Source organism: Aspergillus udagawae (genome assembly GCF_001078395.1).
Source record: "Aspergillus udagawae IFM 46973 DNA, scaffold_4, whole genome shotgun sequence".
In the NCBI taxonomy this organism is placed as follows: domain Eukaryota; kingdom Fungi; phylum Ascomycota; class Eurotiomycetes; order Eurotiales; family Aspergillaceae; genus Aspergillus; species Aspergillus udagawae.
Genome location: NW_025091267.1, coordinates 2375601 through 2399364, shown reverse-complemented (window position 1 = coordinate 2399364; position 23764 = coordinate 2375601). Strand labels below are relative to the sequence as shown.

The 23764-nt window shown below is 46.3% G+C and overlaps 6 protein-coding genes across 6 annotated transcripts; 5 read left to right on the top strand and 1 right to left on the bottom strand.

The window, feature by feature from the left end:
- Positions 1 to 507: 507 nt before the first annotated feature.
- On the top strand, positions 508 to 3122 carry Aud_006224 (uncharacterized protein; the record flags this gene model as incomplete). The annotated part of the gene is made up of 6 exons (XM_043291127.1): positions 508 to 938; positions 998 to 1631; positions 1687 to 1939; positions 1999 to 2181; positions 2247 to 2279; positions 2338 to 3122. 6 exons carry the CDS (start codon positions 508 to 510, stop codon positions 3120 to 3122), a joined length of 2319 nt encoding a protein of 772 aa, XP_043147062.1.
- Positions 3123 to 3761: 639 nt separating this feature from the next.
- Positions 3762 to 4502, top strand: Aud_006223 (uncharacterized protein; the record flags this gene model as incomplete). Its single annotated transcript, XM_043291126.1, has 3 exons — positions 3762 to 3934; positions 3993 to 4299; positions 4368 to 4502. 3 exons carry the CDS (start codon positions 3762 to 3764, stop codon positions 4500 to 4502), a joined length of 615 nt encoding a protein of 204 aa, XP_043147061.1.
- A 3050-nt stretch (positions 4503 to 7552) lies between these two features.
- Aud_006222 (GFA family protein) lies at positions 7553 to 8030 on the bottom strand (the record flags this gene model as incomplete). Its single annotated transcript, XM_043291125.1, has 2 exons — positions 7553 to 7900; positions 7965 to 8030. 2 exons carry the CDS (start codon positions 8028 to 8030, stop codon positions 7553 to 7555), a joined length of 414 nt encoding a protein of 137 aa, XP_043147060.1.
- Positions 8031 to 11785: 3755 nt separating this feature from the next.
- Aud_006221 (uncharacterized protein) lies at positions 11786 to 13127 on the top strand (the record flags this gene model as incomplete). Its single annotated transcript, XM_043291124.1, has 3 exons — positions 11786 to 11790; positions 11980 to 12642; positions 12707 to 13127. The coding sequence occupies 3 exons, from the start codon at positions 11786 to 11788 to the stop codon at positions 13125 to 13127; spliced, it is 1089 nt and encodes a 362-aa protein (XP_043147059.1).
- Positions 13128 to 17676: 4549 nt separating this feature from the next.
- Positions 17677 to 19221, top strand: Aud_006220 (ankyrin repeat domain-containing protein; the record flags this gene model as incomplete). The annotated part of the gene is made up of 1 exon (XM_043291123.1): positions 17677 to 19221. One exon carries the CDS (start codon positions 17677 to 17679, stop codon positions 19219 to 19221), a length of 1545 nt encoding a protein of 514 aa, XP_043147058.1.
- Positions 19222 to 22716: 3495 nt separating this feature from the next.
- On the top strand, positions 22717 to 23718 carry Aud_006219 (NAD(P)-dependent alcohol dehydrogenase; the record flags this gene model as incomplete). Its single annotated transcript, XM_043291122.1, has 1 exon — positions 22717 to 23718. The coding sequence occupies one exon, from the start codon at positions 22717 to 22719 to the stop codon at positions 23716 to 23718; it is 1002 nt and encodes a 333-aa protein (XP_043147057.1).
- Between the last annotated feature and the right edge of the window lie 46 nt (positions 23719 to 23764).

The window sequence follows — 23764 nt, the reverse complement described above, 5'->3', positions numbered from 1 at the left end:
GCGGGGTGGGAGGGAGGTCCTCCTAGGGTACTGTAAGATGCAGTCAGCTTGACATCCATCAGTGATTGGATTAGCTGCGCCTCCTCCTGCTGCTTGTGATGGTGGTGCTTTCCTAGCGTGTTTGATAACGGGTCACTTGGCCAAATGGACATGGTCCAAGGGGATGCTTTGCTTACGCGCTGCTGCTTCTGCTTCACTTGAGCCCATTAGCTGGGCGCTCTCCTCACCTTAGTACGGACACGTCATGACTACTTTCTTTTTTTTTTTTTTTTGTCTGCTATACATTAGAGGACCCCTCAGGTTCATAGGCTCTGAAAACCAAAGTACTGCATCTAGACCACTCACCCCCGCAGGATCTAGCATCTCAAATTCGCCCCCGCGGCTACGAATCGGAGTTATATATGACTTTCTGGCTCCCTACCTCAGCTTAATCCAGATACCAAGCAATCGCTTCCCCAAGTTTTTTTTTTTCACTTTTTTCCAAGCCAGCCATACCTGCTCGTCACTATGGCCTATACCGGCGTTGAAACGTCAGTCACTCTTCAAGTGGTTGATGATACGGAACCCCCTTCCCCAGAGGAAAGCGGCACATTGGTCGTTACTGAGGAGGTCGAAATATCGGAACATTTGTTTCAGCCCATCAAATATACCTATGAGTGTTATAACTATGATGGCAGGGACTTTACAGAGACTCACGCTGCCCCCTTGAATCTCGAAGTTGTGAAAGAGGCGGAGCAGCTCGTCGCGGAGGAGCAGTCCTGCGTGTTTGAGATAGAGACGAGGGTCGAGGTCAAGCGGCCTCGGAATGGGGCTCACGAGGATGATTATGATTATTCACTGGACTGGATGGAGGTGCGCGGGATCAATGAGGCCAAGATGATAATTCACTCACTGCCATTGCTGGATGCTATTCGAGAAATTGTCAAGTACTACCCCAGGTAAGTCTCGTACACAAGGAAAAAGAAATGGTGGCATCAAGACTAACAAAGGCCCACAGCCAGAATCTCATCGGTGACAAGGTCACGGTCCACGAGCCGTATATGGTGTTGATCCATCACATCCGGGAACTGAAAGAGCTGAAGGCCCGATTAGAGAGCAGTCTCACCGCCGACTCCGATAATCGTATTCTAGAAAAGTGCCGCCACCTTCAGGTCCTGCTTGATTTCCTGAATCTCAAGTTTCAACGGCCGTTGGCCCAAGCTGACAAGCGACTGCTCAAAGAAACCCCCACTGTTGTCTTCGAGGACATCTGGTACCTTCTGAAGCCGGGAACTTTGGTCTACTTCCTCCATGATGGTCTATGGCTTGGTGGCGCGATTGAAAGTGTGAGTCGCAGGAGCAAAGACAGTGACAAGAAAGAGGCCTGGATAGTCAACGTCTTGTTCCAGGACGTTGACTTTTATAAACACGCGCTTGGCCGCGCTCCTTGTTGCATTATCATAGAGGCCTTTGACGGTGAGAAACTTGTTACCAGTCTGCCAGTGCTCCCATGCCAGTTTCATGACCGTCAGGACAATGGCGCAAGACGGGCAGCGTTTCAGAAAAGGGGAGCTTTAGTTGCTGACATCGTGTGGAGTGGCTATAAGTACATGAAATATAGTGGGACGACAATGGACAGGAAGAAGAAAAAGGTAACCGATCTTTGAACACACAAGAAGTGTTAACACAGTTGCTGACGTCCTCAAGTATGAAGGCCCTATTATAATCGGTCCCTGTGACCTAGAGATTGAGTTTCCCGAACACGACTGGAACTTTGATTGGAGTCCAACCGATATCGTGAATGCGAAGATCGGAGATAAAGATAATCGAGACCCCATTCATCCGACAATTCCCCTTGATCTGAACGTCGATGCCAGTGATAAATCGCTGCTTTCCGATGATCACCTCTTAATGATGGTCCCAGTCATGGCTGCATTTGCTTTGTCGACTAAGACTTGGGGTAATCTCTAAATATCAGGAACTGGTAGAAGAACATAGTTTTGCTGACGAAACGTACAGAGCCTGTGAACATTGACTGGGTTACGGAGATGGATAAACCAGATACCATCCCCGACGCAAACACAAACCCCGAAAACCTTGACATTATCAAAGCACTATCTGATCGCCAGATTAAAACAAAGTTTCCTTGGTCTGCAGATTTTATCAAGGATAAAGGAGAAGGCGTTGTGGTGCTGCTTCATGGTCAGTTAAGCGCTCGATTCAGGACAATTTCTCCCCTCTTAGCTGACATTGTGGGCACATGACAGGACCCCCTGGAGTTGGAAAGACATATACCGTAGGTATGCTATCTGGAACTCGCACTGGAAGATGCACGTCAAGATTCTGACACCATTGTAGAATCAATTGCAATAAACACCGGCCGTCCCTTGATGAGCCTGACAATAGCAGACCTTGGAGCCAGGGAAGACGCGATAGAAACCAATTTGACGAAATGGTTTGCACTTGCTCAAAAATGGCGGGCAATTCTGCTTCTGGACGAGGCAGACATTTTCCTCGAACGTCGAGAACACAAAGATCTCGCCCGCAATGGAATCGTTTCTGGTAGGCTCAATTCTATGCACCCTTTATGGATATGGGTCACTGACTGCATCCTCAAAGCTTTTCTCCGAAAGATGGAGTTCTTCAGGGGGTTGCTTTTCCTGACCACCAACAGAGTCGGTCACATCGATGAAGCATTCATTTCACGGGTCCATGTCATCATCGGTTTCGAGAAGTTGGACTCCAATCAGCGCAAAAAGATTTGGAAAAGCTTTCTGGATAAGCTCCGCGCCGAGCGGAAGGGCCAGATTCGGGTCACACCGGCCTGCACCAACTACGTGCTGGGAGACGAGATGAGCTCCATGGAGTGGAATGGGCGTGAGATCCGGAATGCGTTGCAGACGGCCATTGCCCTAGCCGAATATGACCTTCGTAGGAGCGAAGACTATGAGGAAGGGATGGAGATCACCGTTGAGGGAATTCACTTTCAGAAGGTTATGAAAATGAGCCGGTCCTTCCGCGAGTATATGAACAGCATCCAGCGGGATACAGAGGAGTATCGCGCCACAAAGTTTTACGGCCGCAACGACTATTTCCGAACGGATAACACTTCAACTGCCACGCATAATCCGAGACCTGCATAGTTCGCTGGGCGGGAGAGGAATAGTTTTGCATAGCTCTTGGAATAAAGCATGCCCTCCTCATCAGTCTGGGGTTCAATGTCTTCCCATCTATCTCATATGCCGATTCTGAGGCAGTGACATTTATCTCCTGCCTGTAGCTGTCATGCTAAGAGCTCCAGATATCTGAAACGAGTATGGCATGTTGTGATTGGCTCTCTCGTAAAATCATTTAGGAGCCACCTACGCTCGAATATTTCCCAAAATGGCCAAGTGCCCTCTTGATTTATGAGTTGATTATTTGCCCCACAAAAGCTTGGCTTCGGGAGTGTACATAGTAGCCTCGTAGGCACTAAATCTGGTAATAATTGAACGGACCCATAGGCTACACCCGGTCAGGTTATAGTTGGAAACTCACGACTTTCACATCGCCACCGCATTGTTGCCTAAACCTCAGTGTCCTAAAACAGTATCTATTGAGCGCGTCTCGGAGCAGATGCGAGCTGGGTTCAAGGAGGTGAACGGTCCTCACGTGCCTACCCATATGTGCTTTGTGGAAGTATAAAGTGGCCGACAGTCTCAGGCACAAGACCTCACAGATACTATCTTTTTCTTTTCAGGAGACTCCTGCCTTCTTCAATCGTCAGTTTTCACTCTCGAATCATGCGCTTCCTTCAACTACTCTCCGTCTCGCTTGCTGCCGGCGTGCTGCCAGTGAGAGCTTCAACCTGCCCTCCTTTCCCTTCTTCGATGATCGAGTTCTCCTCTGAATTCGAACAGCCAGATCCTCCTATGGTAAAGGCTGAGTATAAGACCAACTTTATCCAACACAAGTGGTAGGCAACAACTAGTGGTGCCCGCCCTCCTCCTGTCGTCAAACTAACAGAGCAACAGGAATCAAAACCTGTCGCACATCACGACTGGTTTCATCAGTAATTCGCCATCTCAGAGGTTTGTTCGGGTTGACGAAGCCTTCAATGGTAGCCTGGCCTCGTCCTTCTTCAATTACGCCAACACTACCCAGGAAGGGTTGGTGGACAACACTTTGACCACCTTTGGCCCCAAGTCCAATGAGCCAGCTATATGGAGGGGATTCGTCAACTCGAACTTTCCTTTGTTCCCTGAAGACATACTAGTCAAGAATGGTGCTGTTTTTGGCGGACTGATCCGGCGGCAATTCAACAAGGACCTCGTGGCAGCTGTAAGTAGCCTTTTCCGGATTCAGCTTAAAGCCAGGCAGAGTACTGAAGCGAAAATAAATCTCATCAGTGGAATATTATGTACCAGGGAGCTATTCCTGTCACCGTCTACGTGAGCAACTGCAACGTCGTGGTTGGGTACGACTATTTTTCTCCTGGATTGCGTACCCGAGTTATCACTGAATACTTCAACATCCAAGCCTGAGCTGCTTCTACATCACGGATTTGCGCAGAAGGAGCGGTAGAGTTTCTATCATCGGTTATTACACCAACTGCCCAAAAGAAACAACGTTTGGTCGACGACCAAACACCAAACTAGATATGCTCTCGTGAGAATCGATTAGTTGCCAAATTTCGTCTTGTCGATGACATGACAATCGAAATTAGTTAATCTGAATCGTGTGAAAGAGCAACCCTCAATCGACAAGTCCTCTGGAATAAATTTCATTGTATTCGAGAACTAGCTTGTCATGGACAGAAAATTATCGTCAACCTACGCGCCGTTCTCACGTTTAGTACTGTAACTTGATTTTCTCTCGGACGCGATGATTTTTCTTGCCACCTCCAAGACTGGTTCTCGTTCAGGCTTCCCATCTTATCGGGCGTCTCCCTGCTGTAAGTACCGCCCACGTGCGCTGACAGAACTCCAGGGCATTGATCGTGTGCAAATATGAGCGGCAGCCTGTATCCCGATGACTACAGCTCTCGGGGGCCCAAGAGCTTGAATCATGCGATTCACCATATGCCCCTGCCCTGGGATACTGTCGAACCCCTTTTTTTTGTGGTTCCGCAATTCCAAGGGAGTCAAGGACTAACCCTCTCTTGTCCTCTCAGGCTGATAGTAACTGATAATACTCGCATTTCATTCGCTTTAGTCAATCTCCCGAATCTGCCAAAACTCTTGCAAATCGACTTCGATTCTATCTGAAACGACGAAGCCTTTTTGCCGTATCTTGCGAATAATGCTCAATACTTTCTCCTGTGCACGACGCTTGAGAACGTGGGTTCCAGCCATTCGCAGAGGAAATAACAGGAGTACTGCTGGGATATATGTATCCGAGAGAAGACGTGGAGACAGATCCAAAATTGTGGCGACATGTTTGTCGACTTCACCTTGGTTAAGCTGAGGAATTGTCCGTGTCATCCAGCATGAATAAAAAGTAAAATTTCTGCAATGATATAAAAGAAGAGCGTGGTAAACGATGACGGCTAATCGGGTAAAAGGCTCTACGGGCGACGTTTGAAAATGACTTCCTTCTTGCCAATTGAGAAGACTTTTTTTGATCTCGAGTCCTTCTAGGGCAAGAGCATCCAGTGTGGTATCAAAGGGTCTCAAGTTGTGAGGAATGCTCTCAATTGTGTCAAAAAGTCTAGAATGTTTAGCTGCGCCCCGCAATCAAGTTAGTAAAAGTTGACTTGCCTTTTAGCAAATGTGGAAGTCTGTATCATCAACATGAGAATTTCCTTCATGGAATCTGGCCAGCTTTCTCGCGTTGAACTCCACTGCCATTGATCTGGAGAAAGTGTAATATGGTCACCATAAAGAATGGCTCTGTTGGCCTCAAGAATCCAGAATGCATCAATCAAGCTCTTCGTGGATAATGAATGCGGATTTGTAGGTTCCAACAGGAGCAGCATTTTTGATGCACCGAAAACCAAGTGGTTTGCGAATGAATTGCCGGATTTTTCAGCCATCAGCTGTGTGGATGGTTAGTGGAATTTTGCCATCTTATAAATATAATCATACCTCAAAAAGACCATGGAGAAATGTGCTCCAAAACACGTCGTCTCTAAAGACTCGATTTGCCGTCGAGATTGCTGAATGCAAATTTTGTATTGACCTACCGCAAGCCCGGAACGCAATATGCTGAGGAGACTCACGCTCACCAAATGATCTGATAGAGCCTTTCCTACTAGCATCCAAAGCCCCGATTGCGATAGCAATGTGCAAAAGCAGAGGGTATTTTCCAATGATAGTGACTATGTCTGCATTTGTGGCAGCAAAGCCTTTGCTAAAGTGGCATCGCTGAAGGAAGGATGCAAAATGATCCAGATATATGGCGTCGTCATGCTTCTGCACTTGCATGGGAATTGTACAAGACAATGCATGTCCCGAAACATGGACAAATTTCACTCCTGTCTGCTCTGGCCGCTGCGCGCGCACAGATTTTCTTTGTCCGGACGCATCTTTCACAGGGGTGCCCCCCATCACACTGTATATCATGTAAATTTGACTGGTCTCATTGCCACGGGCTAGTTCCTCAAACCTTTGCCCGTCGGTCCGCACAAAGCTGACAGCGCTTTGTGTTTTTGCGCTTGTCTAGAGGCCCAACAGTACGTCTTGTGATTTTGCTAGGTCGTTCACATAGCTCTGAAGTCATGATTCAACTTGTCATTAGATATCCAACTGTTTAACAAGGTCTGAAAAGTCTGATTCGGGCTTGCAACCCTGTCATGTGCCCATACACCTCGTGAGTGCAAGGAACTTGATGTGGCTTAGTGGGTTTATTTTTAGACTAGTCTGTTTAGGCACCAGTGATCCAACCTTGATTTGGATCCCAGGAAGCACTAGCAGGGATTTAAGAGGCTTGGCCATAGAGACCCACTGATCGGCAGTACTAACTCTAGGAAAAACATGGTACAAATACAATCCGTCTTCGCCTGCAGTCGTACCTTGCTATGGATGAGCCAAGCCTCCGCCATCGCCAAGAAGCAGGTTTCCACCCACGCTCAAGGCTACAGATCACTCGATGCCTCTCTACTTGCGTGTGATGCACTGTGTGGAGTTGCGCGGTTCCCTTTCCAAGGTTTCTATGGGTCTTGGTGTGTGATAGCCTGACCCCACAGTCTCCCTATGCTTGCCATTGGATATAGTCAGTGCTTCATTTACAACCATTAAGCTGTCGGGAAGGATCGCTGTGAGTTAGCCATGTGTTCTACACCCATCTGCCCTTATGCCGCGACACTTGCTTCTAATATGTTTCTTTCTCCATGTGGACAATGACATCATGGTCAGTGTATATCACTTGAACTGACGGCTTTAGCGTTGAGGTATGTATCAGTAGCTGCCTCATTGTCTCAAATCAAAGAGATCTTATAGAGTATAGGGATGCGGGTTCTACACACGCTATGCATTTCTGCAAGTATATCCTCTACTATTCAAGCCAGAGAAGCAGTCGAATTAATACCTATTACCATTCAAGCTTTTCAATAGACTTCTCAAAAGCACTCAAGTCAATCATACACAGGATACAATCAGTCAAACTCCTGCAACTGCTTTGCATCAGCAAGAGCCGGCCACCACGAAGCTCGATGTTTGACAAAGAATTCCGCCTCGGGTTTGGCATCATCAAATGCCCGAGGATCATCCAGCGTCCCAGCTAGAACAATCACACCACCCTCAAACTCCTTCCGATCGGCTGTTTTGTACAGCAGACAGCCACAGCTCCCACAAAAGTTGAGAGTCAGGTGCATGCCGCTCTCATGGGTTTCATGGTGTTGCTTTGCGGTCCCTTTCACAAGGCGGAAGTGATCCTTAGGGACTAGGATGTTGACGGAGCTTCCACTGCTGAATTTCCGGCAGGTGAGACAGTGGCAGACGGCCTAAAGCCAAGTTAATATGGAGTATGGAGTTGTGGTGCGGCAGCAGAGTCTGGGTTTGGCATACCTTGGTGAGAGGCTCGCCGCTAAATTCGTACTGGAGTGCTTTACAGAAACAAGAACCAGATGGCATGATGGAGGATGTTTGTGTCACTTGTTGTAAGTGATATTCATGGTAGAGATGAAATGGGAACGTAGTGGTGTCCAAGCTCGATATATAGGCTTTTATTAAAATCTGGACCAGGTCAGAAGACTATGTTTGTCTCGAATGCCATGTATTTCAAGAGAGTTTAATGTCCTAGTTACCATTCGAGAAGAGCGGTCCGATTTCTGGATTGAAATGTAGTCTGTAATCCGTATAGATGATTGATCGAGATCTACAGCGGGGCGGATTGCCGAGCCATTGTTGTATGTTCTCCGACGCCACTTAGTCGTTGATGGATCGTATGATCAACCAACAATCGTGTCAAGGATCGGAATCTAATGGATCAATCCAGATCTAGCGAGTAGAAGATGTCAAATGGCTTTCCTTTCTGTGTTGTTCAGATGATTGAGGATTAAGATCCCTAATAACTTTATTTTCTTCACACTCTCTCTGACAGGTGGCGGACTCGTTTCGGTCTCTAACACCACGAGGAGCACAAAACTGGGGATAGAGTGTAATCCACAGCTTTGATAGATTGGAACAGATCTCAGGTTGTAGATTCAGACATTTTTTCCTTGCTATTGTGGTCAGTAAGAAATCTCCAACCAGACAGGTACATGACGTCTATAATCACTTTGCAGTCCAAGTGGAACTCACATACCTCCACTCTCATGTCAAACAAATCGCATATCCTCCCTTTAAAACCAATCAAAGAAGCTTGTTCAAATCTAGTAGCCTGATTTCCCATCTGTGCTTGTGCTGCTTGATAATTCATTCTTTACTGTATTCAGTTCAATGTTGCGCCAGACGCGGGATTCAGCACCCTGGTTTAAATCCCAGTTAGCCGCTTTAAATATACCCCCAGTTTCCTTGGCTCCGTCCAAACACAGCTTAAATGCTGCCAGAGATGGAAACATCAAAAATTCACATCCCTGTTGAGCAAGAGTGCAATAAAGCTTATCTGCTTGGCAAAGTACTTTCTCAAGTCAAGCCATTATAGCATGGCGCTCTTGCTCTGCTTGGCGCATAGAAAGGTTTATATTTGGATTAGCCCACAGCACAAGCATGATATTCCCACAATGGCGAAAATGGGTGTGTAAAAGGGTGATCATGGCATCATATGCCAGATCTGTCGAGTTCTGAAGAGTCCTTGCTGCAGCTAGCAGTTAGATAAAGGTGCAGGAGATTGCAGTAGATTATAGCAGAACTTGTCGAAAATCAGGCATGGTGTAGAGATGAGAAGAATTCAGAGCAAGAAGCAGCAGCGGAAGCCGTAGCCTGGACTCCACCAAAGCACGGGCCGAGTAACGTCAGGCTTTTGGTTTCGGGGTTATATGAAGGTGAATTGAAGATGGATTGAAGGTGAATTACAAGTTCACCTTCCCTAGCGCCTGAGATGACATGTGGTTTTTTATTTATGTCTACAACAGTACAACAGCACAATCTCTCCATAGTTTTAACGGATTGGAACATATCTTAGGTTATGGAATTCGGACATTCTTTCCCTTGCTTGTTAAAGCCAGTGGGAGTGGTATCTAACCACATAGGTCTATAAGCCTATATTACTTTCCACTCTTAAGTACAACCAATTCTAAATAACACCATCTAAGCACATACGACCATAGGGTGTGGAAAACAGGGCTCCCCGTCCCTTTAGCTATACTTAAGCCATATATAGAATGCAGTCAATCCTTACGCAGCCCTTTTGACCCTAAATATGCAGCATGATACTTTTAGTGTGAATGCTGTAATAAGGGCTTTAGGGTGCTGGTGATAGCTTATAGGGGTAATAATAGCTCTAGGGGCTGATAAGGGCTCTAGGGGTTACATAGGAGAAGGAGTAACATCAACAGCCTACTATACAATAATCTAGTAATTCAGCTCCTATCAAATAAGTTCTATATCCTTATAGTAGAAAAAATAAAGTTAATAGTTATACTTACTAAATTTAATAACATTAATTCTCCCTTAGCTTCCCTTATACAGTTATATACGAATACAATCAGAAGTGCTCCTTACTGCTAGGTCTAGGTCCACCCTCTGGAAAGAGTTATTCTTAGCTACCAAACCACCTCTTATAGAACCCATTTCACTCTTTAGAAGTATATTTAGGGGCTTAGTAATTCTACCAGATTTAGGGAGAATATGTTCCTTGCAGCTCCTAGTTTTATTCTTTTGGAACTCAGCTTATTTCCCTAAATTAGGCATTTGGCGGCTACAGTTCAATATCCCAAAGGCAGGTACTGTCCCACGGAGGGTCAGGATTCCGCACTGAAAGAACACCATGACACCTTTACTGGGGTTGTTACAGGCCGATCTCAACAGATCTGGGTCAAGCTGGGAAAAACCAGGTGCGCCCTGCGCCGTAGATGTCCAGGGCGAAAGTGACTGGTGATCTGATATTTCCTCCGGGAATAAGAGCCTTGAAACCGTAGTTCCAGTCATTTTGTCCCCGGAAAGAAGAGCCACTCTTACCAGTCCAAGTATCAAGATGCTATCGGGGTCGCTGTGTATATATCTTGTCGTTCCTAGCTATCGATTATGCTTATTCTGGGACAACTATGGAGTGGTTCGGAGGCCAAACTATAATAGTATAGTGCATTTCCACAGCATGATCAAAAGGTAGCTCTCACTGTGTTCCATAGGTTTAAAAGATTCCCATGCCGCAATTAAGTGGAATAAATCTGGCTACGCGGTGCACATACAAGGTTGTAGAAAAAGCCGCAACACCCCAAGTGTTAATACTGACGAAATTGAGAACGTCAGCATGAGCATAAGGGTCTATTTGAATTTTTGAATCTTTCGAATAGACTAAATGTTGGACCACGATTACGCCCTACTAATAGCATCTAATACGGGGACAAGCTACGCTATCACCAAGCAAAGTTAAATATAAGGGATATATCTAGTAGGAGAGATAGAATGAACAGTACGGCAGTTATGCGCTGTCATGTTGCTGCTCACGGTGCAAAATAAGGTTCCCTTAGTACAGGTGAAGCCGGGGTGATGTGGCCACAGCCGCCTTAATTGAAGTTTACCACGAAACAGACTTCGAAGATCGCCGTTTTCATCTGTCAATTGCAAACAATGAAGTAATATCACAAAGTTGCAAGCCTTCTTTATTATTCATCATTATAAATGCCGAGCAAGCCCAGCTCTTGCTCAAGGCCCTATTTTCCCTGCTCAACACGTAAGGGCTCTATCTTCTTTTATATAAGAACAAGATCCCTAGGCACTGTAAACTATATTCAACAACAAACGCCATGGCTTCTAGTCTTTTATCTTCGCTAGCTTTCCTAATCACAGCAACCATAGTCATAGCAAACCCAACTGTGACCATCTCATCAGGCGTTGTGATAGGAACTACAGTCACACCAGTTAATCAACAAAGCGCTACTGCAGTAGTAAATGCTTTCTTGGGCATTCCATTTGCAAAATCCCCACCACAAAGATTCTCCCCTCCTGAAGCGCCGGAGCCATGGTCAACTCCGTTACAGGCACAGTCCCTGGCACCCTCATGTCCTCAACAAAATATTTCAGGTTAGCTTTCCTTAATCATACTGAGGAGAAATATACAATCTGCTAAAAACTAAATGATTTAGTCAACGGCCTCAGCTTGGAAAGACAGCTGGCACTTCCAGTAGCTGGAGATATTCAACAGAGCGAGGACTGTTTGTATTTAAACGTATATGCACCACAAAATTCGTCTTCGTCAAACCTAACGGAAGTCCTGTTCTGGATCCATGGGGTAAGTCTTCTGTACCAGTAATTGCAATTTATGCCATAGACTGAGCTATTCTCAAGGGAGATCTGATTGGCGGCTCTGCGTCTCAGTCCTTGTACACTGCCTCGCCACTGCCAATCAATGAGAACGTCGTGCTTGTTATTCCCAACTACCGTTTAAGCAGTATGTTGCATACCCAGTCTTCCTTTATAGCACCGAAGGACTGATCAGGCCTACAGTGTTTGGCTTCTCAAACTCCCCGGAGATTCCCTCAGGACAGCAAAACTCCGGGTTTCTCGACCAACGGCTAGCTCTCAATTGGACTCAAAACAATATCAAACAGTTTGGTGGTGATCCAAGCAAGGTCACAGTATTTAGCGAGTCCGCTGGCGGCTGGTCAGCCAAGCAGCTTCTTGCTATACCACCTTCGCCACTTCCATTTCAAGCAGCAATTATCGAATCAGAGGCACTTGAATTGCCCGGAAATGGAACTGCGAACTACCAGAATGTTTCGCAACATTTCAATTGCACTGATATCAATTGCCTTCGTAACGTTTCGATGAGCAGCATTCAAGACTATGTCTCGAAGAATAATCTGTTTTTTAAACCAGTTGCCGACAATGCGACTTCTGTCTCGGATATAAGAAACAGCATCAACAATGGCACATTTGCTAACGTATCAATGATCATTGGGACGAACAAGAATGAATTAAGCCAATTGGTGTTCCTAATCTCAGGCGGTGGCACTTTCAATGTGAACCAAACCTTGGACAACATATGCGCCGCAATCCACATACAAAAGCCTCTCTGTAACTTATTTATCGGGCAGCTTCAGAAATTGGTGGGGGGTAACTTGACCTGGCCAGACATTAGCCGGTATGACATTCGTTATTTCGCTCTGAAGAAATGGAAGGGGACGAAGGCTAATACCAGCGAATAGCATTGTTACAGATACAGTCTTCACCTGCCCTACAGGGGCCATCGCCAACTACACAAGTGGACATGGTCTCAAGGTCTGGCGATACCGTTACTCAGCTTCTTTGAATGATACAGGAACATTCCCTGGAGAAGGCGCGGTTCATGCATCTGAGGTACCGATAGTATTCGGTACCTATCCAACTGAGAATGCAACGGACCAGGAAGTTGCTCTCAGCAAGTATATGCAGCAGGCATGGGCCAGCTTTGCGAAGAACCCAGACGGTGGGCCCGGATGGCCCCAGATAGGTACGAATGGAGGTCTTGAACTGGCTGATATTGGTAGCGGCAATAGTTCTGGGGAAAACAACATCACATTTTGGGAGGCGGACAGTTACTGTGGCACTCTTCTTGGGTATGCTGAACAACTGGGATTTGCATGGTAAAGTTGCTATTTCTGAAGCCTACCTTTATTAAGGTCAGAATTCGGTCAGAATAGGATGTCTTTCTCTAACAATAGTCGTCTTCTTTATGGACATTTTCAGTATTATATTAAGATTGTGTGAGCTTCTGGAACGAGGCCAAATACGCAAGACTCATTTATCAGCTATCACATAGTTTTAGTGAAGGTGTATAACAAGTAGTGACTGGCCAGCTGTTTAGTTGCCCATTCTTCAGTGTGTAATAGCAGTTCAACATGTTTGTCTCACATACTAGGTGTTGAACATCACGGTGGCTGAAACCTATGGCAAAATTGGGGACAGATATACATGAAGCATCCCACCTCTGTAAAAGATAACCTTTAGTCAATCTTATTATCACTTGTTCTCAACACATACAAGTTCGAAATTTGCAAATGCAAATGCAAATATTCCAATGTCTTACGAATATTTATTCGTGCCGAACCCTAGATTAACTTATCGAATCAGACGTTGAATTGAAAACTAAGGCAAGGCACTATATCATGTCTCAGCAACAAATTTCTTCACATATTGTCATCAGCACTATTTCTGCTGGGCACCCCGTCATACTGTATAGGTCAGAAATGCGGACTTCTTGATAGATCTGTTTTGGTGAGAGGGAAAGGAGTTAAGGAAATAGACTAGCAGTTCACTTGCCGCACATTATCCATCGACGGGAACCTGACTGTTTGGAAAGCAGGCTTTCAGTTACGGTGTCGCAGTACAAACTATGTTCAAGCTTCGATTGGTTCGACCAAGGACAGGCTTGACAGATTCTAGTACAATCGCAAGACGGCAGCTGCTATTCCCAATCTACATTCATCCGATGGTGATGAAGAATATGTTATCGAGCCGCGTCCTCCCACACAAGTGTTAGTTTAGCTTAACTGATCTATAATCCAAATAAGGGAAGTTGTAGCAGAGAAAAGAACAATAAGACACCCAAAAATAATGTCCTAATGCAGGCAACTAAATGCTAACCTGAACATATTTCTCCGCATCTCATAACTTTGAGGATGTATAAACTGTCAAGATTTGGGGGACTTGATCTTGAGCGACATTTGCTCCACATGTATGCATCCCAGATATACGGCACGGACGTTACTTTAACCTACTAGTCTCAGAATACCTATCCAGGTAGGATAAAAGGGGGCAAAAAGGAAACAGAAAAGGCAAGAGAGAAAAATCTGCTATTCGATCGGATCTCTTCTTTGACAGGGACAACGTAGGAGGAAACACCGAGCATTCTATTCATCCTGGTAATAGCGAAATTTCAACGAAATCCGTCCTCTTCTGCAAGCGACAGTCGTCACATTTCCTATAAAAAGGAATACCTCATTATTTCCCTCTCGCCCTTCCTCCCTCTCTAAGTCCCTGAAGGATGTTTGTCCCCATCAGAACTGCCTTAACGTAAGACTAGAACCTAGTAGCCATGGCTTTTTAATCACCATGTACTTAATAGCAAATATTTTCTCCGAACCTCTTGACTCAGTGTCAGAACGAGATGTGGACGTGGGTATATCTGCTGCTGCGATATTTACTTCCGGTTGTCTTGTTACTTGTCCATCATCAACGACGCCGGACTTGACGCCGACGATCAGGTACAGAGCATGTTGGTGTACCTCTCTTACCACTGTGTCCCTATATGTATCCAGAAAACTCTTGAAGTAGTCATGTATCATAGTCAAAGAGTATGTGGCGACAACGGGAGTGGTAAACTCAGTATAGCGTTCAACCTTCTTTGTCCACCGACCAGATATACCACCTATTCCAGATATACCACCTATTTCCGCGGAGATAGAAGGTATGCTAACGTTTGCAGACACTAGTCTCTCCGTAGAATATCTATAATCCTTCATGGCGGATTTTGTAACCCACTCGGGGTCAATTTGAATCGGAGGGATGAGCCAATTCAGAGGGTAACCATAATCTGTTGTAACAGCTCCCAGAAGGTGACTAACTGGAGATACCGAGATAGGAATTGGGCTCCGAAGAAGATAGTACAACTTCGGTGTGTTCATAGAAAGTCTTAAGTTTTTAAGTCTGATGTTGATCTCTGAAAGTTTACTTTCTGTTCTTTCGCTTTCCGGAATTGATTTGGCAGCTTTCAGAGGTGAGGAGAGCGCTATTAGCTTTTCGATGGACCTGAAGAGTTCACTTTTTATGGCTTTCAAGCGGGGAGATTCGTGCAAAAGATTCCTCCCAAACCCTTGGCCAACTGAGTTAGCAAACTTTTGATCCTACCGGTAAACGAGTACAGACCTACCTCCTGTGGACTCTGATATATCGTTATAATCAGTGAGTTTGGCATCGATGCCCTGAAAGCAGTCTAGGATTGGGCCCAGAATGTAATCTATTTTTTCGGCCCAAGCAAGAGTGTTCTGTTCCAAATCGAGATCTGCACGCCATAGTCTTAGCTTGACGAGCATATCGTCAAAGAATACAGCATCATGAGTGCCCCCATGCTTCTGTTGGTCGAGAGACATGAGTTCCATCCGTTCCACGATCCCGTAGTAATACTGTGTTATAGATGGTAGTTCTGTCATAAAGCGCACATAATCTGATATAGATGGTAGTTCTGTCATATTGCCCACATAATTGGAAAACAAAAAGAGAACAGAAAAGAAACCTCATTCTAAGCTTGTCCACTACATATAAGTCTAATAGTATGGCTGTCATACATGGCAAGTCCGCATGCGGCTATTTCTGCTCTGTAGAGGCACTTTTGCCACCTCTGTTTGACATCATCGAACGTCAGACATTGACTAGACAGCCAAACACCGTGTGCAGTATCCTTGCGGAGTCATGGAGTCATTCATTGAATATGTGTCTCCTAAACAAATGGTCTAAAAAGACTACCATCGTCTGCGGCTTGTGGGTTTGGTGGGAAACTCGACATCTTGCTTCACCTGCACTTATGATGGATCCTCTGACAGCTTTTAGTTTATCTCTTACTATTCTCAACATCTTCCTTAACACCATTCCATCCGTTGTTGAAAAGGGTGACGCAATGTTCAATCTTGAAAAGAAGCTAAGAAGATTGCAGGATATTATATTTGCCTGTGAAAAAAGCTTTCATCTATGGATTGTGGTTTGGGATCGACCAGAAGAGACAGATTCCATAATGGCTGAATTGTTCAGCACTCGCGGATGGAAACATATAAAGGAGAGCAAGGAAAAAATTGAAATCGCTCTAACAGACATCCATGATTATCTATGCCTTGAGAAGTATTCAAACTTACAATCAGCGTCTTCGGTTGCGGAGTCCACAGAAATTCCAGCCCTTGCCAAGGTAAAGAAAGCCTTAGAACACGTGTTGACGTTACTATCACGACGCTTTTCTAAAAGAAAGAATAATGCTGTTACAACGATTCCAATTGGGTTGGATTTCGAGAAATTTCAGACTTGGAAAGACTACACAGCTTCGTTGGAAAGCGATGATCCTCTCCCACGACCAGATCCCTCAATTTTGCGCATGATCCTAGGGATACTTGGGCCCAATCAACTTCTTGACAAGAGAGTCAATGAATTGAATGAGGAGATTACTCGTTTACATAAACTATCCAATGACTGTTACGTATTAAAGGGTCACGGCACAGACCCACCAAAGCAGCGTCAGGACGTGAACGCAGCTTTGAAAAAGAGAAAGTTCAGGATTATTGCTCGCCAATTATTGTCCTCGATTCACCAGCAAAGCAGCCGCTTTCCAGTTTCTCTATGGAGTCTGGAACTGCTTTATCCGGAGGATTTTACGGACGGCGAAAGGGCAATTGACGAGATCATGAGAAGCTGCAATATATCTCTAGCTACCATGGTTAACGTATCACCAAATGGGCCGTTGATGTCCAAGGAAGTCAATCTAAAACGAATCGAAGGTGCATTCTTGCCAGAACGGTGTACAACGAGCGATTTAGCCACAGCCCTTATGGAGTTCTATACACAGCCCATCTATACGGTAGCAATACAGGACCTTGCAACTCTTCAACTGTATGCAAATGGAACCCCCCGCATATGGACTGAAAATTGGCGAAACTTGCTTTATGGAAGCAGGGAGGACAGTATAGTTCGAAACGCCTTTGAACTCGAGAGAGCCAGGGTAGCTGTTGGCTTTACTATGTGGATGATCCTACTGTGGGAGACGGATTGGTTCTCACATATCTGCAGCTGCTCATTTCGCTGCATCCTATTCCCGAACGAAGAAGCTTGCAGAGTGAGAACGGCAGAACTCCGGCGGCCTGAGCATATCTACTCACCACAAACTGGTTACAGCGAATTGACTTTAGCCGAACATAGAGCCGATAATGTCACAAACCGGCGAGCACCTCTCCATGGCGAGGATAACACCCCTCGACCTTCCGCGCAATGTCAAGTTTGCGGCCTGGAGGCAAGATTACAGGACAGGCTATACCTTTTCGGAATCCTTCTTGCAGAGCTCTTCTTATCATCACCCATTGAGCTTTCTCGTAATAACGCGGGTCATCTCACGCCAAAAGAAAATATTAATAGAGAATACTCATCAAATATGTCAATCATAATGGCGTTGCAACCGCCCGTGAAAGGCGCGGTAGAATTCTGCTTTACCAACGCTCATGAGCGCTATTGGATAACGCCGAATGAGGAGTTCTCCACCGGACGCGTGGAGCAACTACTTGAGAAAGTCCTTGAACCTATGAAGATTTACTACAATGTTGTCAGGGAAGGTTTTAATCTTCATCGAGAAGCTAAATTCTTTGAGCTCGTGCACAACTTTGAAGACAAAAGCTTCAATCGTGATTCTATTGATGCTGATGGTCGGACTCCCCTTTCCTGGGCTGCAGAGAACGGTCATGAGGGCACTGTGACGCTCCTACTGGATCAAGGATCAAACCTTGGCTCTAGAGATAAAAATGGTCGGACTCCCCTTTCCTGGGCTGCAGAGAACGGTCATGAGGGCACTGTGACGCTCCTACTGGAACAAGGATCAAACCTTGACTCTAGAGATAAAAATGGTCGGACTCCCCTTTCCTGGGCTGCGGAGAAAGGTCATGAGGGAACTATCAGGCTCCTACTAGACGAGGGTTCAAACCCAAATTCTAGGGATAAAAATGGCCGGAATTCCCTTTCATGGGCTGCAGGGAACGGTCATGAGGCCACTGTCAGAATCCTACTTGAAAAGATAGCAAATCCTGACTCCATTGACAAAAACGGCCGGACTCCACTTATATGGGCCGTCGAAGAGCGTCATGACAGCATTATTAATCTGTTAATGGAGAATGGAGCCAATTCTGGATGTCCACTTTTGTGGGCTGTGGAGAAGGGCCAAGAGGGGACTATTAAGCTCTTATTAGACAAGGGAGTCAATCCTGACTCTACTGATGCAGCTGGCCGAACTCCACTCTCAAGGGCTGCAGAGCAGGGCCATGAGAGCGTAATCAAGCTCCTACTGGACAATGGATCAAACCATGACTCTAGAGATAAAATGGGTCGGACTCCCCTTTCCTGGGCTGCAGAGAAAGGTCATGACGGCACTATCAGGCTCCTACTAGACAAGGGTTCAAACCCAAACTCTAGGGACATGAATGGTCGGACTTCCCTTTCATGGGCTGCAGAGAATGGGCATGAAGCAACCGTAAATTCATTACTTGAGAAGGAGGCAAGTCCAGATACTATGACAGGGATTGCTAGGGCGCCGCTATCATGGGCTGCGGAGCATGGTCATGTAGGTATCGTGCGCCTGTTACTTCTTAAAGGTGCCGACCTAGAGGCCCGAGCACCGGATCGTCTTAAGCCACCTTGGGCCCAAAGGGAATATTGGTATGGTCGGACGCCGCTGTCATGGGCGGCACAGAAAGGACACCTGGAAATTGTCCAGTTGCTCCTAGATAAGGGTGCTAACCCTGACCCGCGAGATCTATATACTTCTCGAACACCACTTATGTGGGCAGTAGAGAACAGCCAGGAAGAAATCGTCAAACTGCTACTGGAGCGCAAGGCTTTCCCTAACGCTCGTGATAACCAAGGGGCCACAACATTGTCGATTGCGAAAGCGAAAGGTCACAGAGGAATTATCGAGTTGTTGGACGAGAAAGGGGCTTACTAATTCTGAATTATGTCCCTCAAACATTGTCAACCAGACCAGTGCCGAATCGATTTATTACGTTGAAACACAGCTGGAGGCGTCTCACACATCTAGTTCATTTCGGAGTACATTCTTATTCGCCCCATCGGGGAATACTGTTCTGGGGCCAGGATGTTCCTTGGCATATGGATTTGTACTTGAACGCAATCGTTGGAGACTTTATCAGAAAACAGCCGTGCCCTTTTCGTACGTTAATTTCAAAAGCTTTGATATAGGTAAGAACAAGGAAGATATATCAATTGCCTAGTAAGCTCAGATAAGGCTCAGCAATGACGAAGATCAGGGGTTGCTGCCCTAATTGCCTACTGTGTAGATAGGATCCTTCCAGCGCTTTGGACACTGGCTCACACTCTTTGCTGGTTGATATTATTCGGTAGTTAAAGAAACCAAGGATGAGGCACAAGGGATTATCACTCATCAGGAAAGCTCGACATCAAAGAAAGTCAACAGTTTTCTTTTCGACAGTGCTCTGTATATCTTGTTGTTACTTATCCAAGAATATATCTCCATACTTAATACAGTTAATAATATTAGTGGTTTCTACTTGACTAGGGCAAGCTAGGAAAGGCAAAGAAGATGTTCTAGCAAGCACTACCAGGGTATTAAGAGGGTAATACGCCCAGACCATACGTCTACCTTAGGAGTAGTTAATAACATTAGTCTTCTCTACCGCAATCAGAGCAAGCTAGACAAGGCAGAGAAGATGTTTCAGTGAGCACTGGCAGGGTATGAGAAGGCACTGGGTCTAGATCACCATACAATGCAGCAGGTTGCGGAGGTTTTAAACGCCTCAAATAAATCTCCGAAGCTTCATAGATGGCAAGTGGTGTTTAAGCTTGGCTACAGAACATAGCTAACATTTTATACAGGAAACACCTTCTCTCTGTTCATAGCAGAAGGCAGTCACGCTAGTGTGCAATCATACAGTGCTAGATTTGGCTACGCTTGTACCTTTTGTTTGTCTAACACTGGATCTAGGAAACTCTGTCCTTGGGTTCACAACAGAAGGTGGTCATGGTCCTGACTATATAAGAACAGATTCATGTAGTATAATGCACGCCATATCCGACTAGGGTAGGATAGTCTTTCGTCCACGGTTCTCCATTCTTTAGAGAAGACGTAGTGTCTTCTGGTTTGCCGTGGAACGTATGTTGTGGTATTGTCCCATCGACGAGGCAGCAACCGAGTTCTTACTACATGCACTGTTTTCGTTTATAGCTTGGCTAGTTTGGAACTAACCCCATAGGAATACAAATCAAACAGCATTTTTTTTTTTTGGGGGGGTGGGGGGTGGGGGGAACGGTGTAGTTCCACTCAATACAACATATCTCGTAAAGGATTCTGAGGTTGAAGAGGGCGGGGTAAAACCTAGCTTGATTTGCCTCACCTGAGCAGCCAATCATTTTTCGCCGAAAGATAACCCTAACAGAAGGATAGCTGGATCTTGCCGTGTGAGATCTCCCAGCTATCGATGTGCCACTGCCAGTGCTACAGACTACCCCCTCTTCATCTGCTGTCTCTCTCTCTCTCCCTGCGGCTCCGAACAGAAGGATAGCTGGACGTTTGTCTTTCGCCCCTTCAGCTATCGCCTACGACCGTCAATACTACAGATCGCTCCCTCTCCTTGTCTCACCTTCCCCTACCGGGTCTCAGACAGAAGGATAGCTAGGCTTTGTGCGTTGGGTCTCCTTAGCTATCGTATGCGAGTATAGACATTACAGTAGTTGTTGTTATTTTCGTTTTATGCCCCGACCCCTCGCCTTATGTTGATTTACCACTGGACCAAAGTACGAATTCACACCCAGTCTAGTGTATGGTGTTTATAACCAACTCCTTAGGCGGATATGCAGGATAGATTCTATTAGACCCCTTTCTATCATCAACGCAACACGGGGGTACAGTACCAGTATTGCCATTTATTTATGTAGATGCTAGTGCTATGCTAAGTAATCTTCGGAACCGGTATTTGGCAATGGATTTAATGACGTTAAATGCTACTCACTATCTCTGTACGTAACGTCTATTTACGGTGAACCATTACTTTCCGACGAACTTGCTGCATCGTAAGGGTCTGTGGCGACCTATGCCTGGCCTCGTGTTCTTCAACTCTCATGGCGCGCGGCTTTGAAATCTCTGGGAATCGTCTCTGCAACGTCCAGTACCGCGCGTAAGGTGCTACTGCCTTCCGTGGCGTCTTTTATCTTACCATCCTTACCTTGACCTGCTCCTCCCAGCATTCAGATGTGGTTCTGGGGTCATTGTCAAATTGATTGATAATCCTAGATGTCCCAAATCAAGGTCTGATTTACGGATGGACGGCTAGACGCCAAGTTGCCAACGGTCAACACACGCGGGGCGGGGAAGGGTGTACGGTACCTTGACATGTCGCTCCTTGCACTGCTTACAGCCCCCGTGGGACTTGGCGTGGGCTCTGCGTTGTCTGGCCATCAAGCGCGGCGATTCTCCCGTACGCTCCACTGGAGACGGGGTAGACCATTGAATGGGTACGTGCGTTACGGTGATAATGGAGGGCGGAGACCACCAGCCGTCCGTCGTATAAATACGGTGGGAGCGGCAACTAACCTAGCTTTGGTAGCGGCCGTAGCGCCACTCAACCCCCAAGCAAAAAACCTTGTCCATCTCGCCAAGCCCGCTGCATCGTATTAATACGACAAGGTTTGCTCCATGCAGCCACAGGCCCACGCCATACATTCTAGGATGCGATAGGGAAGCTCTATGCCATATCCGTCTTGATCAGCAAAGGCAAGCAGTAGTACTATTTGGTCGATCAAATCTCCCCGAGATAATGGTCTGGTCTATTCATCGACTCGCTGGCTTTGTAGACAACTACTTAGGATGGATTCGAAGAGTTTCATTTTCTGAATACAACCTTGGAAGGTAAGCCACGAAGGGCAGTTCATCTGCACTAGATGGGACTAGCGTTCTGTGCCCTGCTGGGGACGGGGCTGCCGCCGGCAAAAAGACCACAAGCCTAAGTAACGGGCGGGAGCCTGGCCTTCTAGCCTGAGTGGTCGACTTGCTTGTCTACCAAGATTTGACATACTTCCTGTGCCCATGTTTGCCTAATATAGCCGCCATCGCGAGGGGGGCTTTCTCAAAATCCGTCTGGAGATATCGGACCTTACGGAGAACATCCCGCCTAGTAAAACTGCGATCAAATTAAACTTTGTAGCCCAACTCCTCAGTGCCTTTAGCACAGTTTCTTATTTGCTGAAGCAGGAGTTAAGCCTGCGTTCATTCCACCCGATCTAGCGATCGGGTGTCGAAAACCCCGGCTCCGGAAGTTCATAGCAGCATCCCAACTCTCGTGTGACACATAAAAAGGCGCATGAGAATGGCCAGTTCGTGAGATATGGCTATAGAAAAGCACTGAACGGAATTGCTTACTTTTTCCATTCATTACAGAGTACAACCAAAGTGACGGCAACAAGCGCCATGCGAGCCTGGAGACACACTTCCACTGCGCTGCCTCTTGAAAAGGGCATGACGCTTGTGGAAGACGAGCCCTATCCTTCCGGCCCTCTCAAGCCCAACCAAGTTCTCGTTAAAGTCAAGAGTGTGGGAGTCAACCCAGCAGACCCTACCTTCGCCGAGCTGGGCTGGCTGGCCAGAGCTCTTATTAAACCCAGTCCAATCCCTGGTATGGACTTCAGCGGCGAAGTGGTGTCGACTGGAAGCAATGTTACGTCTTTGAACCCAGGCGATCGCGTTTTGGGCAGAGTTGACACGCAAAAGGGCCAACCAGGCTCCATGGCGGAGTATACAAAAGCCGAGATTGAAGGTTGTGTGCCAATACCACCTGGCATTGACTGGGACCAGGCCGCGGGCGTCGGCACTGCAGCCATTACCGCCTACGAGAGCCTGGTGCTGAATTCAAAACCTGGCGATTCGGTCTTCATCAATGGAGGTACAGGCGGTGTCGGAACCTTTGCCATCCAATTTGCGAAAGCCCATGGGTGCAGGGTGGTGGTGTCATGCTCAACCGCCAAAGCCAATCTTTGCAAGGAACTTGGTGCTGACGAGGTAATTGATTATCGAACGGAGGATCTAGTGTCTGTCTTGAAGGGAAAGGGCAAGGTTTTTAACCTGGTGGTTGACTATGCGTATCGGGAGGAAACGAACCTATACAAGGCTTCGGATGACTTCTTGACCGATGGGGCAACATATGTCATGGTGCCTGGTGGGTTATCGGGTGCAATAATTAAGACAGTCAGCAAACACACGCTCTGTCCTTTTATGTTGGGTGGTGGGAGAGCCAAGTTCAAGGCATATTTCGCAAAAAGCAACCGTGAGGCTTTCCAGCAGATATCCGAATGGATGGCGGCTGGGAAAGTCAGGACCGTTATTGATTCCGTTTTTGAGTTTGAGGACATGCCCAAGGCGATTGAACAAATCAAGTCTGGAAGGAGCACAGGGAAGATAATAGTCCATGTATAGTCCGTCAAGATGTTTGCATTGCCTGGTCCACGGGGCGTTGCATTGG